This window comes from Carassius carassius, chromosome 49, assembly GCF_963082965.1.
Source record: "Carassius carassius chromosome 49, fCarCar2.1, whole genome shotgun sequence".
Classification (NCBI taxonomy): Eukaryota; Metazoa; Chordata; class Actinopteri; order Cypriniformes; family Cyprinidae; genus Carassius; species Carassius carassius.
In genome coordinates, this window is record NC_081803.1 from 16134444 (window position 1) to 16150267 (window position 15824).

The 15824-nt window shown below is 37.7% G+C and overlaps 1 protein-coding gene across 2 annotated transcripts in view; it reads left to right on the forward strand.

Annotated features, from left to right (window-relative positions):
* The window catches only part of LOC132132482 (kinase suppressor of Ras 1-like), a 33234-nt gene that overhangs the window by 10513 nt on the left and 6897 nt on the right, over positions 1–15824 (forward strand). For both annotated transcript variants that reach the window (XM_059544874.1, XM_059544873.1), the window contains exons 2-10: positions 10296–10436; positions 11607–11754; positions 11840–12302; positions 13632–13807; positions 14193–14262; positions 14369–14452; positions 15139–15200; positions 15283–15392; positions 15620–15788. In XM_059544874.1, the coding sequence (XP_059400857.1) occupies positions 10305–10436; positions 11607–11754; positions 11840–12302; positions 13632–13807; positions 14193–14262; positions 14369–14452; positions 15139–15200; positions 15283–15392; positions 15620–15788 (1414 nt within the window). In that variant the 5' untranslated portion in view covers positions 10296–10304. The remainder of the gene's footprint in view (positions 1–10295; positions 10437–11606; positions 11755–11839; positions 12303–13631; positions 13808–14192; positions 14263–14368; positions 14453–15138; positions 15201–15282; positions 15393–15619; positions 15789–15824) is intronic.

Below are 15824 nucleotides of genomic sequence, written 5' to 3' on the forward strand. Positions count from 1 at the left end.
ATAATAAGATTAATCGCAATTAAAAAATTTAATGGTTGCGCAGCACTATAATGTATACATTTTATATTTTCTACATTCGATAAAATATTTTAATACATTTGTATAATTTTTAGGTAAATTATTAGACATTATTATATAAGATATAATGTCATATAATTAAATATGCTCACAATTGTTTAGAACATTACTTAATCTTTGGATATCTACTTAAATGCAGTGTACGTATACTAACTATTTTTTTCCAACATCCAGTAAATCTCCATTTTCTGTTTAATTGTATTTAAAAAACAAAGCAAAACAAAAAACACTGAAAATGTGTAATTTGTGTCATTAATAACTAAGCCAAGTGCTCAAACTTGTGTTCTCTTTGAGCTGCTTGGAATGGGTGAAAAAGTCTGTTTATGTTTATTTCTTCTACAATGAATCACTAATACATGCTCTATAATACTTCTGTATCTTATGAGAGATACGTGCTGGGAGTGTCAGCATGCACAGATACACGACCCACGTGTGACATGACACTTTGCATGTGTAAACGTCTGTGAAGCAGTGCTGGGATTAGCTGCAGGTTTTTGTAAATCTCTTGTGTGTCTAGGGTTGGGGATTGTCTGAGGTCGGCATTAACCTCCTCTGTATCCTGCAAGAAGTTGAGGCCTGTGGACAACTCGTAAGCAGGGATTGGCATTAAGCACATTATACCAGGGTGACAGGTGAAATTGCATAGAGACATGCTAATCAGTGTGGACTAGGCGGTTACCTCACAGCTTGTTTCTGTGACTACATTGTTGGACTCTTTTCTGCTGACCTCACTGAGCCGTTGTCATGGCAGCCTTGTCCCTGTGTTTACCCTCATCTGAAGTCGGGCAGGTGTAATGCCACCCCACATGAATACCACCAGTGTAGATTAACATAGTATTTAAATAATTCAGTTATAGATTGTGGTTTATTTAAAATGTGAAATGACATCGTGCAGTGATTTGGAGGTGCTTTTGTTGCAATGCACGTGAGTTTGGCTTTATTTTAGTTTGTTCCCAACATTTTGTTGCTGTCTGAGAACAGGTTGCCCCAGATATTCCTCAGTAAGATTAAAAACCTCTTCTTTTGAGCAACTACCCAATAAATAAATAAATAAATTAAAACACATGGTACATAAGTAAAGGTTTTATAAGTATATATGCATAATGTATATAAATGAAAATTTTATTAATTAATATATATGAGAAATAATATTTTTCTATACTTTTTTCATTATTTCTACTAAGAAATAGTAGTATTTCTGAGAATATCATTGATTATCCAAGACAAAGTTGATAGGTAATTATAAATATAGAACAAGGTGTTTTGAAAAATGTTTAAGGTTTTTATTTTGTCCATACAAACCGGTTGAAGACTTCAGCGGAAACACAAAACAAGATATTTTTACAAGACAATTTTTCAGCCATGCAATTAAAAAATCGATTGGGTCCAGAACAACACTGTTTGGACAAAAACTTTTTCTTTTCCACTGAAGAAAGTCATACAGGAAATTAGAATTACATGAAAGTGAGTAAATGATGACAGAACTCCTTAACCATAAAAGAGCAACTTCTGAGCAATACATGTCCAAAAATGTTTCAATAAGATAAAAATATTAGCATATTATTTGTGATGATACAACAAAATCAGAAGAAGTTGATTCAATAGATCTCTGAGAATGTCCTGAACGCAGATCTGTAGATTATGACTAGATGATTGTTCCATTCTGTGTAGAGATGTCTAGTATTCACCATGTTTTTCTGTCTGTGGGAAAATACCACTCTGAAAAAAAAAAAAAAACCTTACTGACGACCCAGGAGTGTAGTTGCTAGGAAACCTGACGTCACGCTTTCACCAGTGTATTGTTATCAGTGATGAGTGTGTGTGTGTGTGTGTGTGTGTTTGTGTGTGTGTGTGTGTGTGTGTGTGTTTGTGCAGAGACAGCAGCACAGGCTCAGGACCTGGTCAGGTTGGAACAACAGGTTGGAACAGAAAAATTCCCAAAACATTCAATCTGGGTCATGCATGCATGTGTAATGAATACGAGAAATTAAACTGATGAGACTATAATACAGAGAGATTTTATCCTGCTAGACAATTTTAGTGAAGTAGATTCAGTACAAAGACATTTCAGTTGAGCTCTATATTAACTGGAGAAAGTAACGGTAACTGTTAGCATTCCCATTCATCTCAATGGCAGTTGCAACTTTATTGCAATACTCAACTTGAAATCTGCTTTCAGAAATAACACAGCCCACATAAATGAAGTGTTTAGCTTCGCTAGAATCCCCTGTGTTAAGATGAGAGGAGTTGAGATGGTGGGCTTTGTTGTTTGGTCTGAGAAAAATCTGTCTCCGCCGGCTTTAAGCCACTGCGGCCTTAACTTCCACACCGACAGCGAAGAATCATCCTGTTCATCTCTAGCTTTGGCCAAGCCCCAAAATCAATGTTCACAGAGACAAACCAACAAAAGAACATGAAAGTGGGTGTTTCTCTGCTTTCCTCAGAGCTGTGAGACTAGAAAACAAGGAATCATGCCAATGCAGTGGCCGTTATGGTGGACACCACGATTAGTTCAAGAATCGTGACGTTCTTACGAGCACATGTTCAAATAATAGTCATGGACTTCTCTTATTGTACCTATTTAAATATACTAGTCAAGCGGTTTTATAGGATGTGGTAGTTGTTTTGTTGTTATTTCAAGGGTGATTTACCAGTTCTACCCAGCTTGTCCAAGGTGGCCAACTCGAGACCACATCAAAACCACCAAAAGCTTTGACCTAGATATTCTAGAAGGTAAAACAATTGATGGCTCTTCATTAGCTTAATTTTATTAATTAATATAAATGAGAAATAATATTTTTCTATACTTTTTTCATTATTTCTAACACTATTTTCTGTCACGTTTGCTCAGCGAGGCTGCATTTATTTGATAAAAAAAATATAGTAAGAGTTGTGTAAAACAATATTGTGAAATATTATTACAATTTAAAATACCTTTTTCCATTTTAATGATTATTTGATTAATAGAAAGTTCAAAAGAACAGCATTTATATGAAGCAGAAATATTAGTATTATAAATGTAATATTATTGAAATAGAATTTAATAGAATTGAATGCATCTTTGCAGAATCAAAGCATGATGTTTCCTTAATGTTAGCGTAGAAGAATCTGCAGTAAAATACCAGTTGCTTGTGTTACTGTAGGAAGTAGCTTAGTACTAGTTGCAAGTACTGTACCAACAGGCCCAATAGCTAGATTCAGAAACTTGATAATGGCTATAAAATAGAGCTATTTAGCTTATTGAATTGGTTCAGGTTTGTTCTGTGTGCGGTATGTGAGCATCGACGAGACCTTGTGCTGTTAAACAGTTGTGAAGCTTTTTTATTAATGCTGAAATCTGAGCGCTGTTAAAAACTCAGACCTCAAGCACTTGACACAAATTTTCCTATTGACTGCAATGGATAAAAGCTTTTGAATGGTAGTTGAGCTTTATTGAGTGGAGTGCTCACTGTCCTCTGTGTAATTAGCATTCGGCTGTTAGCAACGGAGCTTTAATTGCCTCTGACCTCCCACAAGGTGTTTTCGGTTCCCTGTCCTCCTACGGCTGTGACCCCTGACCTCAGCTGGTGTTTGTTCTGGCATCTGTTACAAGTTGCTTGCCTGCAGTGCGCAGTTTCTTTGTTGGCGTCTGCCATGACAGTGTACTCAAGGTCTTTTACTTATTTACTCAAATATGTGTGTGCGAATATGTGTACAAAATCGAGAGCATTTGTAAGCTGATGGCTCTTGAGAGGTTGTCATTGAAGCTCTGATTCACCTGTTGAGGTACTGGTTTCTCTCAGGGATGTGTGGCCGGGTACGTAATGGAGATAAAGACTGAGAACTTTCAGCCAGAAATTCCCCAGTACAAAGATCTGATCAATGCATTAACGCAAAGGCCTTTAAACAGAGCACAAATGGAGTGTAGTTTGAGCAAGTAAGGATCTGTTTGAGAGTGTAGGGATCATTTGGAATAACGGGTAACGATTTGAAAATTGTATATATCATTTTGAAAATATGAGGGATTTATATAAAAGTAGATCTGTTTGAATATATATCGATCATTATGAGTTATATGGACTTACATTTGAGTATGTAAGAATCAGTTTGGATATTAAGTATTTTGGAATTGGTTTGAATTTGTGAGTATTTGGGAATAGTTTGATTGTGTGAAGGGTGTAAGGATTAGTTTGGGTATATAGTGATTAGTCTGTGTATGCAAGCGATTAGTCTAAGTATATGGGCACCATGTTAAGTATATAATGATTAGTTTGAGTATTTAGTGATTGGTCTGAGTATGCAGAGATCTGTTTAAGTATTTAGGCAGAATTTGAAGTATATAAGGATCAGTTTGAGTATTTAGTGATCAGTCTCAGTATACAGGGATCAGTTCAAGTATGTGGGCATGATTTTAAGTATATACAGATCAGTCTGAGTATGCAAGGATCAGCTTAAGTATGTAGGCATCATTTTAAATAGTGCACTATTAATCAAATTTCTAATCACGATTACAATTACAGATGCCACAAATAAGGGTTTTTCCATTGTTTTAATTTATATAATACTGTGCATACTTTTTATTATAATTTAAAGAATAAAACAGTCCAATGTATAGCTGACATTTGAGGCTTAATATATATAAAAGCCAAGTTTTTTAGTTTGACTGTATTCAACTTATTTTCATAAAAAAAGATGGCTTGCAGTTCCATCAAACAGGTGGTATAAACATCATTCAATGCTAATTGTGATAATTGTAATTACTAATTGCAATTACAATTTTAAGGGAATAATCGACAGTTATGACTTTTGTCATAATCGTACAGCCATAATTCTAACTATATAATGATTTGTTTGAGTATTTAGTGATTAGTATGAGTATGCAGGAATAAGTTTAAGTGTGTAAGCATCATTTAAGTATATAAAGATTTAATCATTAATCGCGATTAATCGCATCCAAAATAAAGGTTTTTGTTTGCATACTATATGTGTGAATACTGTGTATTTTTATTATGTATATATAAATACAAACCCATGCATGTATATATTTAAGAAAAATATGTTATGTTTATGTATTAAACATATTTATGTATAATATGAAATATAAGAATATAAATGTATATACATGTAAATATTTTCTAAATATGTGATGTATGTGTGTGTGTTTATATACAGGTGCTGGTCATATAATTAGAATATCATCAAAAAGTTGATTTATTTCACTAATTCCATTCAAAAAGTGAAACTTGTATATTATATTCATTCATTACACACAGACTGATATATTTCAAATGTTTTTTTCTTTTAATTCTGATGATTATAACTGACAACTAAGGAAAATCCCAAATTCACTATCTCAGAAAATTAGAATATAACTTAAAGGGTTAGTTCATCGAAAAATGAAAATTATGTCATTAATAACTCACCCTCATGTCGTTCCAAACCAGTAAGTCCTCCGTTCATCTTTGGAGCACAGTTTCAGATATTTTAGATTTGGTCCGAGAGCTCTCAGTCCCTCCATTGAAACTGTGTGTACAGTATACTGTCCATGTCCAGAAAAATAATAAAAACATCATCAAAGTACTCCATGTGACATCAGAGGGTCAGTAAGAATTTTTTGAAGCATCGAAAATGCATTTTGGTGCAAAAATAGCAAAAACGACGACTTTATTCAGCATTGTCTTCTCTTCCGTGTCTGTTGTGAGCGAGTTCAAAACACAACAGTTCAATGATATCTTATATCTCGCAAACGAATCACTCGATGTAACCGGATCTTCTTGAACCAGTTCACCAAATTGAACTGAATCGTTTGAAACGGTTCTCGTCTCCAATAAGCATTAATCCACAAATCACTTAAGCTGTTAACTTGTTTAATGTGGCTGACACTCCCTCTGAGTTCAAACAAACCAATATCCCGGAGTAAATCATGTACTCAAACAATACACTGACTGAACTGCTGTGAAGAGAGAACTGAAGATGAACACTGAGCCGAGCCAGATAATGAACAAAACATTGACTCATTCTCGAGTCAAGATCTGGTTGCATCGGTTTTCGGATCACCAGTAGTGATGGGAAGTTCGGTTCTTTTCCGTGAACCGATTCTTCCGGACACTTCGATTCTATAAACCGGCTGAAGAAAACGGTTCACCGGTTCTTTTGCACTCAACGTAATGGCGTCATTGGCGATGATTGCCCTTCATTCAAGCCTTCGGTTTACCCGCGCTCATAACATTAGCTCAGAATCAGTTCAGAATCAATCACCAAAAGAACCAGTTCAGTTCAGACGCAACCAGTTCAGTTCAGACGCTCTGTGTGTCGGTCTGCTTCACACTGAATCACACATGCGCAGTATCATCAGCTCCTCGGTTCTCGAATCGGACATGTCCGACAGAAACGGTTCTTGACTCGAGAACGAGTCAGTCTATTGTTCGTTATCTGGCTCGGCTCGGTGTTCATCTTCTGTTCTCTCTTCACAGCAGTTCAGTCAGTGTATTGTTTGAGTACATGAATTACTCTGGGATATTGTTTTTTTTTATAACTCAGAAGGAGTGTCAGCCACATTAAAAAAGTTAACAGCTTAAGTCATTTGTGGATGAATGCGTATTGGAGACGAGAACAGTTTCAAACGATTCAGTTCGATTTGGTGAACTGGTTCAAGAAGATCCCGTTACATCGAGTGATTCGTTCGTGAACCGGATATCATTGAACTGTTTGTGTTTCTCGCTCACAACAGACACGGAAGAGAAGACAATGCTGAATAAAGTTGTAGTTTTTGCTATTTTTGTACCAAAATTTATTTTTGATGCTTCAAAAAATTCTAACTGACCCTCTGATGTCACATGGACTACTTTGAAGATGTTTTTATTATCTTTCTGGACATGGACAGTATACCGTACACACAGCTTCAAAGGAGGGACTGAGAGCTCTCGGACTAAATCTAAAATATCTTAAACTGTGTCCCGAAGATGAACGGAGGTCTTACTGGTTTGGAACAACATGAGGGTGAGTTATTAATGACATAATTTTCATTTTTCAATGAACTAACCCTTTAAGACCAATATAAAGAAAGGATTTTTAGAAATCTTGGCCAACTAAAAAGTATGAAAATGAAAAGTATGAGCATGTACAGCACTCAATACTTAGTTGGGGCCCTTTTGCCTGAATTACTGCAGCAATGCGGCGTGGCATGGAGTCGATCAGTCTGTGTCACTGCTCAGGTGTTATGAGAGCCCAGGTTGCTCTGATAGTGGCCTTCAGCTCTTCTGCATTCTTGGGTCTGGCATATCGCATCTTCCTCTTCACAATACCCCATAGATTTTCTATGGGGTTAAGGTCAGGCGAGTTTGCTTCCCAGTTAAGAACAGGGATACCATGGTCCTTAAACAAGGTACTGGTAGCTTTGGCACTGTGTGCAGGTGCCAAGTCCTTTTGGAAAATGAAATCTGCATCTCCATAAAGTTGGTCCGCAGCAGGAAGCATGAAGTGCTCTAAAACTTCCTGGTAAACGGCTGTGTTGATTTTGGACCTCAGAAATCACAGTGGACCAACACCAGCAGATGACATGACACCCCAAACCATCATTGACTGTGGAAACTTTACACTGGACATCAAGCAACGTGGATTGTTTGCATCTCCTCTCTTCCTCCAGACTCTGAGACCCTGATATCCAAAATGCAAAATTTACTTTCATCAGAGAACATAACTTTGGACCACTCAGCAGCAGTCCAGTCCTTTTTGAAGTGAGATGCTTCTGACGCTGTCTGTTGTTCAAGAGTGGCTTGACACAAGGAATACGACAGCTGAAACCCATGTCTTGCATAAGTCTGTGTGTAGTGGTTCTTGAAGCACTTACTCCAGCTGCAGTCCACTCTTTGTGAATCTCCCCCACGTTTTTGAATGAGTTTTGTTTCACAATCCTCTCCAGGGTGTGGTAATCCCTATTGCTTGTACACTTTTTTTCGACCACATCTTTTCTTTCCCTTCGCCACTCTATTACTGTGCTTGGACACAGAGCTCTGTGAACAGCCAGCCTCTTTTGCAATGACCTTTTGTCTCTTGCCCTCCTTGTGCAAGGTGTCAATGGTCGTCTTTTGGACAACTGTCGAGTCAACAGTCTTCCCCATGATTGTGTAGCCTACAGAACTAGACTGGGGGAGCATTTAAAGGCCTTTGCAGGTGTTTTGAGTTAATTAGCTGATTAGAGTGTGGCACCAGGTGTCTTCAATATTGAACCTTTTCACAATATTCAGATTTTCTGAGATACTTAATTTAGGATTTTCCTTAGTTGTCAGTTATAAACATCAAAATTAAAAGAATTAAACATTTGAAATATATCAATCTGTGTGTAATAAATGAATAAAATATACAAGTTTCACGTTTTGAATGGAATTAGTAAAATTAACTTTTTGATGATATTCCAATTATATGACCAGCACTTGTATACATAATACATACAGTATACACTGTAAACATACATATATTAGGTAAACAAAAACTCTTATTTGGATGCGATTAATAGCGATTAATCGTTTAATAGCACTCATCAGAATATGATTGTGGCATCAGTTTGAAAATACACAGGTCAGTTTTGACCATGCAGATAAGTATATACACATCAGTTTGATTATGCAAGGATGAGTTTATATATTTTGTGTGCATATGTTGGTGTACCTGGTAATGATGATAGAGGGATGAAGTGTGTCCGGCTGCTGATGTTTAACGCACGTATAAGCGTGCTGTTCTCATTAAAGCAGTGATTGCAGGTGGCAGCAGTGGAATGGGGGGCTGCGGAAGGTGAAGTGTGAAAGGATTAATCGTTTTATGGCCATCGGCCTCATGGTAACAGGCCTCTGTGCGTCAGAGAACCGCTGACCTGAACTGTCACAGCAGTTGAGCCCTTCTCTCACCCAACCTCCTCGTTCTCTCTATCTCTATCTCACTATACTCCCCCCTTCTCTTCTTTCTGTTTCAATGCGTAATCAGCGTTTCTGCTCCGCTGAGGTGTCCATGCGGCCCATCCAGAAAGCTGTTTATAGGGGGAACGAGGGAATAGGTGTGTTTTTTTTTTTGAGTGTATTGGTGAATTTGAGATGGGTCAGCACCCGGCACTGAGCTGGAAAAATCCTCCTGCGTAAGCCAGCAAGCTTTGTTTGTGAAAGATTTAGGAGCATGTTTATTATCCAGGACAGGCCAGAATGGGGAAAAATCCTGCAGCCCTTTGCGTATGGTGGCATGTGCAGCTGGAGCCAGACGGCCACGGCCACGTTCGACGAGACGGACTGACATCTTAGCCTCCTTGTGAACTCTGCGTCTCCTGGAGCTGTGATGTCAGAACACTTCCACCGTCAGAGCAGTGTTCCGATGACACTCGGTTGCCATGCCAGCAGTGCAGTCGCCCCCATGAGGAGGGCTGCAGCTCCCTTCCATATAATAACAGTTATTTATAGCTGACAGCCCTGTTTGCTGAAGGGGAGCACAAAAAATAGAGAAAATCCAGTCAGATTTCCAACTGCGTGTGCTCTGATGCCATGTTATTTCTCAGACCTGCAGGTGCTGGGCTGATTAGAGACACTGCAGTAATGCAAAGCTTTGGATTTGTGACTTTAATTAAATTATATTCCAGAAAGACACTGCCATCCTGAAGGAACATGCATTTTTTTGCACTATACAAATAATATGTGTGTGTGTATGTTTTATATATATACCAATTTAATTTTCACAAAATTATAGAAAAAACTGATTAAAATATGTATATAAAATGTATATGACTACATCAAACTAATACAAACAGCATACATATGTGCTCGTGATTGTGCATACATATATCCATAACATGAAAATACACAAATATGTAAGCATATATATAAGTGTCTGTGGAGATACACTAGAAACAAACACTAAAGTACATAAATACATGAACAACAGTAAATGAGGAAAACTGGTTACAAAGCAAAAATAAAATGATTTAATGACATGCCATTGAAGAACTTTTTTTGCCAGATGGACTAAGCCATTTCACACCCATGCGATTGGAGCCTGCAATAAAATCTAAATATAACTGTGTATATATGTGCACATCTTGGTGTCCCTTATGACGTCCGTCATGTTCACGTAACAGATTTCTGTCTTCAAAAACTGAGCTGTATGTGAAATTGTCCTTTGGTTGTATGTGAAGCTATCACAGACCCCGCCCTCCTGATGGCCCCTCCCTCATCTGCTCTGTGCTCTGCTGCCCCCTGCAGGTCAAGCTCATGAAGTACATCTGTAAACAGCTGCAGTGTAAGCAGAAGGTGCCAGACACAGAAAGGCCACCAGCCCTGAACAGCTACCCACGACTGGAGGACTGGTTACGCACCATCAACGTCAGACCTGAGCTCATAGAGGTAATGTCTGTGTGTTTTTTTTGGATAGGAAATAATTATGTATCTTTCCAGCTAAATTCATACTAGGTGGTTTTACATGCAGTATATATTTAATACTTTGATAATCTGCTTTTAACACATAAAAATGCAATTTATCAGTGTAGCAAGGTGACTCTCAGAAAGCCAACCAGTAGTCATATTTGTCTGTATAATATGTCTCACCAAAATCAAATAATACACGTAAAACATTTAAAGTAAAAAAGTAATAAATAATGTTAAAAAGTAATATATTTTTTAAGTTTTCAACTAAATTTGTATCTGGTGTTTTTTGTGATTGTCATATGTAAATATTCATTACTTTGATAATGTATATTATGTGTTTATATAATGTGAGCTAACGTGTGTTGAATGAATGTAACAACTTGATTCTTACAAAGCCAATCAATGGTCATATTTGTATATATATATATATATATATATATATATACGGACAAACACACACACACACATTTTGATATATACAACAACAAAAAATCTACAGATTTTTATTTGCCTAAATGTTTGGATTGTTTGAAAGGTTATGGCCTTTTTTTATGTGACGTTTATGTACATAAAACCAAGACAGTGCTGCCACTATCTTATATATTAAATATTACCACAAAAGATCATAACTAGGTGCCCAAATAAACAATCTCAGATCATCATGTAGGAATGTTTTATGCTTTGTAGTTCAATATCCTTGAGTAAAGCTGAGGAATTAGAAAATCTGCTGTGTTTTGGCAGTTTGGCCACAGCCACATTCCCAGCAGACCTGCGATAGACCAACTCTAATTACCCAGCATGCTGAGTCAGCCTCTCTCTCTCTGTCTCTCTCTCTGACACTGTTCTACTCCTACATTACACAGCATCCATTCTCACGGACAGCAGTGGACTTTCCTAATTTTATTCCCCTCTGCTAGATTAGTTGCATATGATACTGTATGATACTCACTTAAGGTGTGTAATTAGGGAATCAGATTAATTAGTCTAAGAGTTCATGTGTCCTGGGAATTTGAAGAGCTTTATTTAAAACAGAATGCACTGATTGGCTCGAGCATGTCCTGTTGTATCTGACCCTAAATCACTTAAATAACCCTCTAACTAGGACATGTCGGCATCTAGCTGGTGTCTTTCATTGTCATTCTCTATCAGGCAGTGAACGTGAAGCTGTCATTGGATGCTCTGCTGCAGATGCCCGGCAGTGAGGTGAAGGAAACCATGAGACGGCTGGGCTCCAGTTCAGAGGACTGCATCAGGTTATGTGCTGCCCTCAGCTGTTTAAAGAGTGCCTCTGAGTCAGGTGGGTGCTCTTTCCCTGGGATTCCCTCACTTATTATTTCAGTACTAGATTTCTTCTGAATTGACTGTGATTTTATGACCTTCAGGGGAGTTTAAAGATGACAGCGGTTGTTGGTTCTCCGAGCCCATGAGGCGGGACAGCGGCGGCTTGACTCCAGTGGACCAGATTCCATTACTAGGAGGTTCCCTGCGCCCCCACAGCCCTTCCCCTCTGGCTCGGCCCATGACCACACCCTCCACACCCCTCACCACCTGCCCGTACCCCCGCTACATCCTGTCATCCGGGGAGCCTCACATTTACCACGGCTACGCAGAGAGTCTGACCGACCCCAGCCCATATTACACCTCCCGTCCCGTCAGACTCCATGGACACACCTCGACTCCACCCATAACCCCGCCTTCCCAGAGGAGACACCGCCTCAAGCCTCCCTGCACACCTCCTCCACCGTCCCGCAAAGTTCTTCACCTCCTCCCCAATATCACGTTGACCCGCAGCAAGAGCCACGAGAGTCAGCTCGGCCACCGCATCGAAGATACACCCACAAACAAGTAGGTCATGGGGAAATGAACCACAAACCTGCTACAAGTAGGGGCATCACAAAGTATTTAACCCTATAAAGCCTTCTGTATGTGTATTATATTTGATATGCACATTTCTAAGGCCTAAGATTTTTCCTAAAGGTCCTGTAGATTGTCAGGCTTTATATAGTTAAATCACTTGAATTATCAATAGGGTCAATGACTGTGTTTTTCATAAATCATGCCTGTTCCTATGCAGTGACTAATAGCAATCTGTGATGATGTCAAGACCACTAATGCCAACAATGTGACCACAGAGTAACACAACTTTTTCCCCGGCTGTTTCTGAAATTTAGAGTCCAATATATTAGTCAGAAGTTTCAGACACACTTGACTAAAATGTGCTTTAAACCTTTATTTAGAGTTTAGGCCTTTAAAGTAATAATAATGATATTAAATAGTAATACATATATTATGCCTACATATGAATTCCTTTGTAATAATATTAATTGTAATAAATTATTGACTTCAGCCAGCAATTGTTCAGCATACATGGATTTGTACAACGATTTGTACACTAAATATCATTATATTATTATATTATATTATATTATATTATATTATATTATATTATATTATATTATATTATATTATATTATATTATATTATATTATATAAAGCGAGAGAATACAATATAATATTTTCTGTCTATTAGTGAATAAGTTTATTGTTTTAAATTTTAATGTAAATAAGTTTGATAATTCTTTAAATATTTAATTTACACGTTATTTTCCATCTGCACACTGGAATATTTTTCTATGCACTTTTTTTTTTACTGTCCATTGCACTAGTGTAAATTATGTTCATATGTTCATAGTTTCTGCTTATAGTGTACATACACTTATTACATAATCCACCTGTACAGTATGTTCATACTACATCTATCTGTATATCATGCTGATAATATTTAAAAATATGTAAAATATGTCCATAGTGCTGCCTTATCTGTATATTTATTGTACATATGTAACATATTATAGACACTGTATATCCTGTACTTACTGCTTATTGCACTTCTGGTTGGAAGCTAACTGCATTTTGTTGCCTTGTACCTTACATATGCAATGACAATAAAGTTGAATCTAATCTAATCTAATTTCTTCTAATCTAATTGACAAAACAATTTTTTTAAGATGGAAACGTGCATGCCCATGCTTCATTAAAAAAAAGTTACCAAGCAGGCTAGACTGCGATTAACCCCATATTAGCCAGATGTTAGCTGAATGAAGAAAAATTTGGTAGGTCACTACTCTTTGTGATCCCTTTGAGGTCACACTGACTGTCCTTCGTTGTTCTTAGGTGTGTGAAGAAAAACAAGCTGTTTCTGAACGTCCAGATTAATGGGAACGGTTGTGAGGACTCTCCATCACGCTCGCCCACTCTTTCCGCACGGACCCCTGGGACAGCACCCGCCACGGCCCCGTACACTTTGCCAGGCACTCCCACACTACAGGAGGAGCACATCGGCCTGAGGAGTGAGTTCAACAGCACAATTACAGTGTTTCAAAAACATGCACGGTTCTTGACTGAGCAGATCTTTAGTTCAAATAGACCAGACTGCAGTGAAATCTCTGCTGAATGCTGATCAGACTGAGGTCAAAGTTCAACCTCTCAGAGTGAAGAGGAAGCTCTCACCTGCGCTCTACACACTCAGATGCTTCTGCTATCACTGACGGTTTTCAGTGAGCGGAGTAAATGATTCACCAGCAGCACTTTGTAAAAGCACAGCTGTTTACTGAGAGTTTGCTACTGAGTCTAAACGAGGCGGTTTTGTTATGTCTGAAAGCGTGTTGTTTAGAGGTACTTACTCAAATGAAGTCTAACATTTAAACTGTCTCTGTCTGTTCTGTCTCTCTCTAGACAATGTTACCGTCCACCGCAGTTCACCTCAGGCTCTGCGGAGAGACATCGGTCTGGCTGTCACTCACAGGTAACCTCGCCTCCTAGGGTTTCCTCTGCTGAACAAAATAGGTGGAAATGATAGTTGAATTCTGTCCCAGAGACATAAAGATGTTTTTTTGTGTGTGTGTTTATAGATTTTCTACAAAGTCTTGGCTCTCCCAGACATGTCAAGTGTGCCAGAAAAACATGATCTTTGGGGTGAAATGCAAACACTGCAGGTGAGTAAAAATAAGTACTTAATTTAAAGGCATAGTGCAAAAAACTGTCATCATTTTGTCACCCTAATGTTGTCCCAAACCCATGTGACTTACTTTCTCCTGAAACTGGGAACTGAAACTGTTTAGTTACCAACATTCTTCAAAATATCTAAGACATTAAATATTATTTTTTAATGTTCAGAGTCCAAGTCATATTTCACATTTTTAAAGGAAAAAAAAGAAACGTTATTTTGCATTAAGAATTAAACATATTTTAAGGATGATTCTGATTTTTTATAAAAAATTTTTAATGACAATTTAAAAGGAAATGACTGATTTCCATCACGGTAGGGCAAATAAAATAAAATCTTTACTGTAATACAGTACTGAAAATCACCCTGTCTGAATGAAATGACTTATGTTGTTTTTTCATAAATTAAATTCAATGTAAAAAGCTACTATTCCTGTTAAATACTACATATATTTACAATTAGAATTTTTAATTTGTTAACATTAAATATATCTTTATTTTATAAGCTTTTTTAGCAACAACAACAACAACAAAAAAAAAATATATATAAATATATATTATAATCTGGAAATGTTCTTAACTAGATGGATTTTGAGCGATTCATCCATGAACCGCTATCGTCTTTGTGTCCTGACATTAATATCACACACTTATGTCTCATCTTTTCCTCTTGTAGGTTAAAGTGTCACAACAAATGCACTAAAGAAGCCCCACCCTGCAGAATCTCTTTCCTGCCCAGTAAGTTTCTCGTATCTGTTGCTCAGATATAATGACATCAATCATGACAGACATATTTTTCTAATAATTGTGTGTCTCTCAGTCACAAAGATTCGTAGGACTGAGTCTGTACCTTCAGACATCAACAACCCCGTGGACCATCTTGCTGAAGCACCACAGTTTGGGACGCTACCAAAGGCAATAACAAAGAAGGTACTGATTCCTGTGTGACAGAATGATATATTAGTACACATCTTGTCCTGTTTTTGCAGTATGCAGAATATATATATTGTGTATTTTTTTAATAGCATGCAATATTCAGTAAACTCCACAATGTACTGTATAATACACTAGTATTCCATACTGAACTTAGCCAGAGTCTTTATTAATTATTATTGTAATAGTGCATTTGCAGCATTAATATGGTTCATTTTTGACAGGATCAGCCACCGGCGCTAAATCAGCTGGACTCTAGCAGTAATCCATCTTCAACCACTTCCTCTACGCCTTCCTCTCCCGCCCCCTTCCAGCAGAGCAACCCTCCGAGTGTAACCCCGCCCCCATACCCCTCCCCAAAGGGTCACCGTGACAACCGTTTCCACTTTCCAGGTAAGCGCCTGTAAACACTTACACTGCAATAAACTA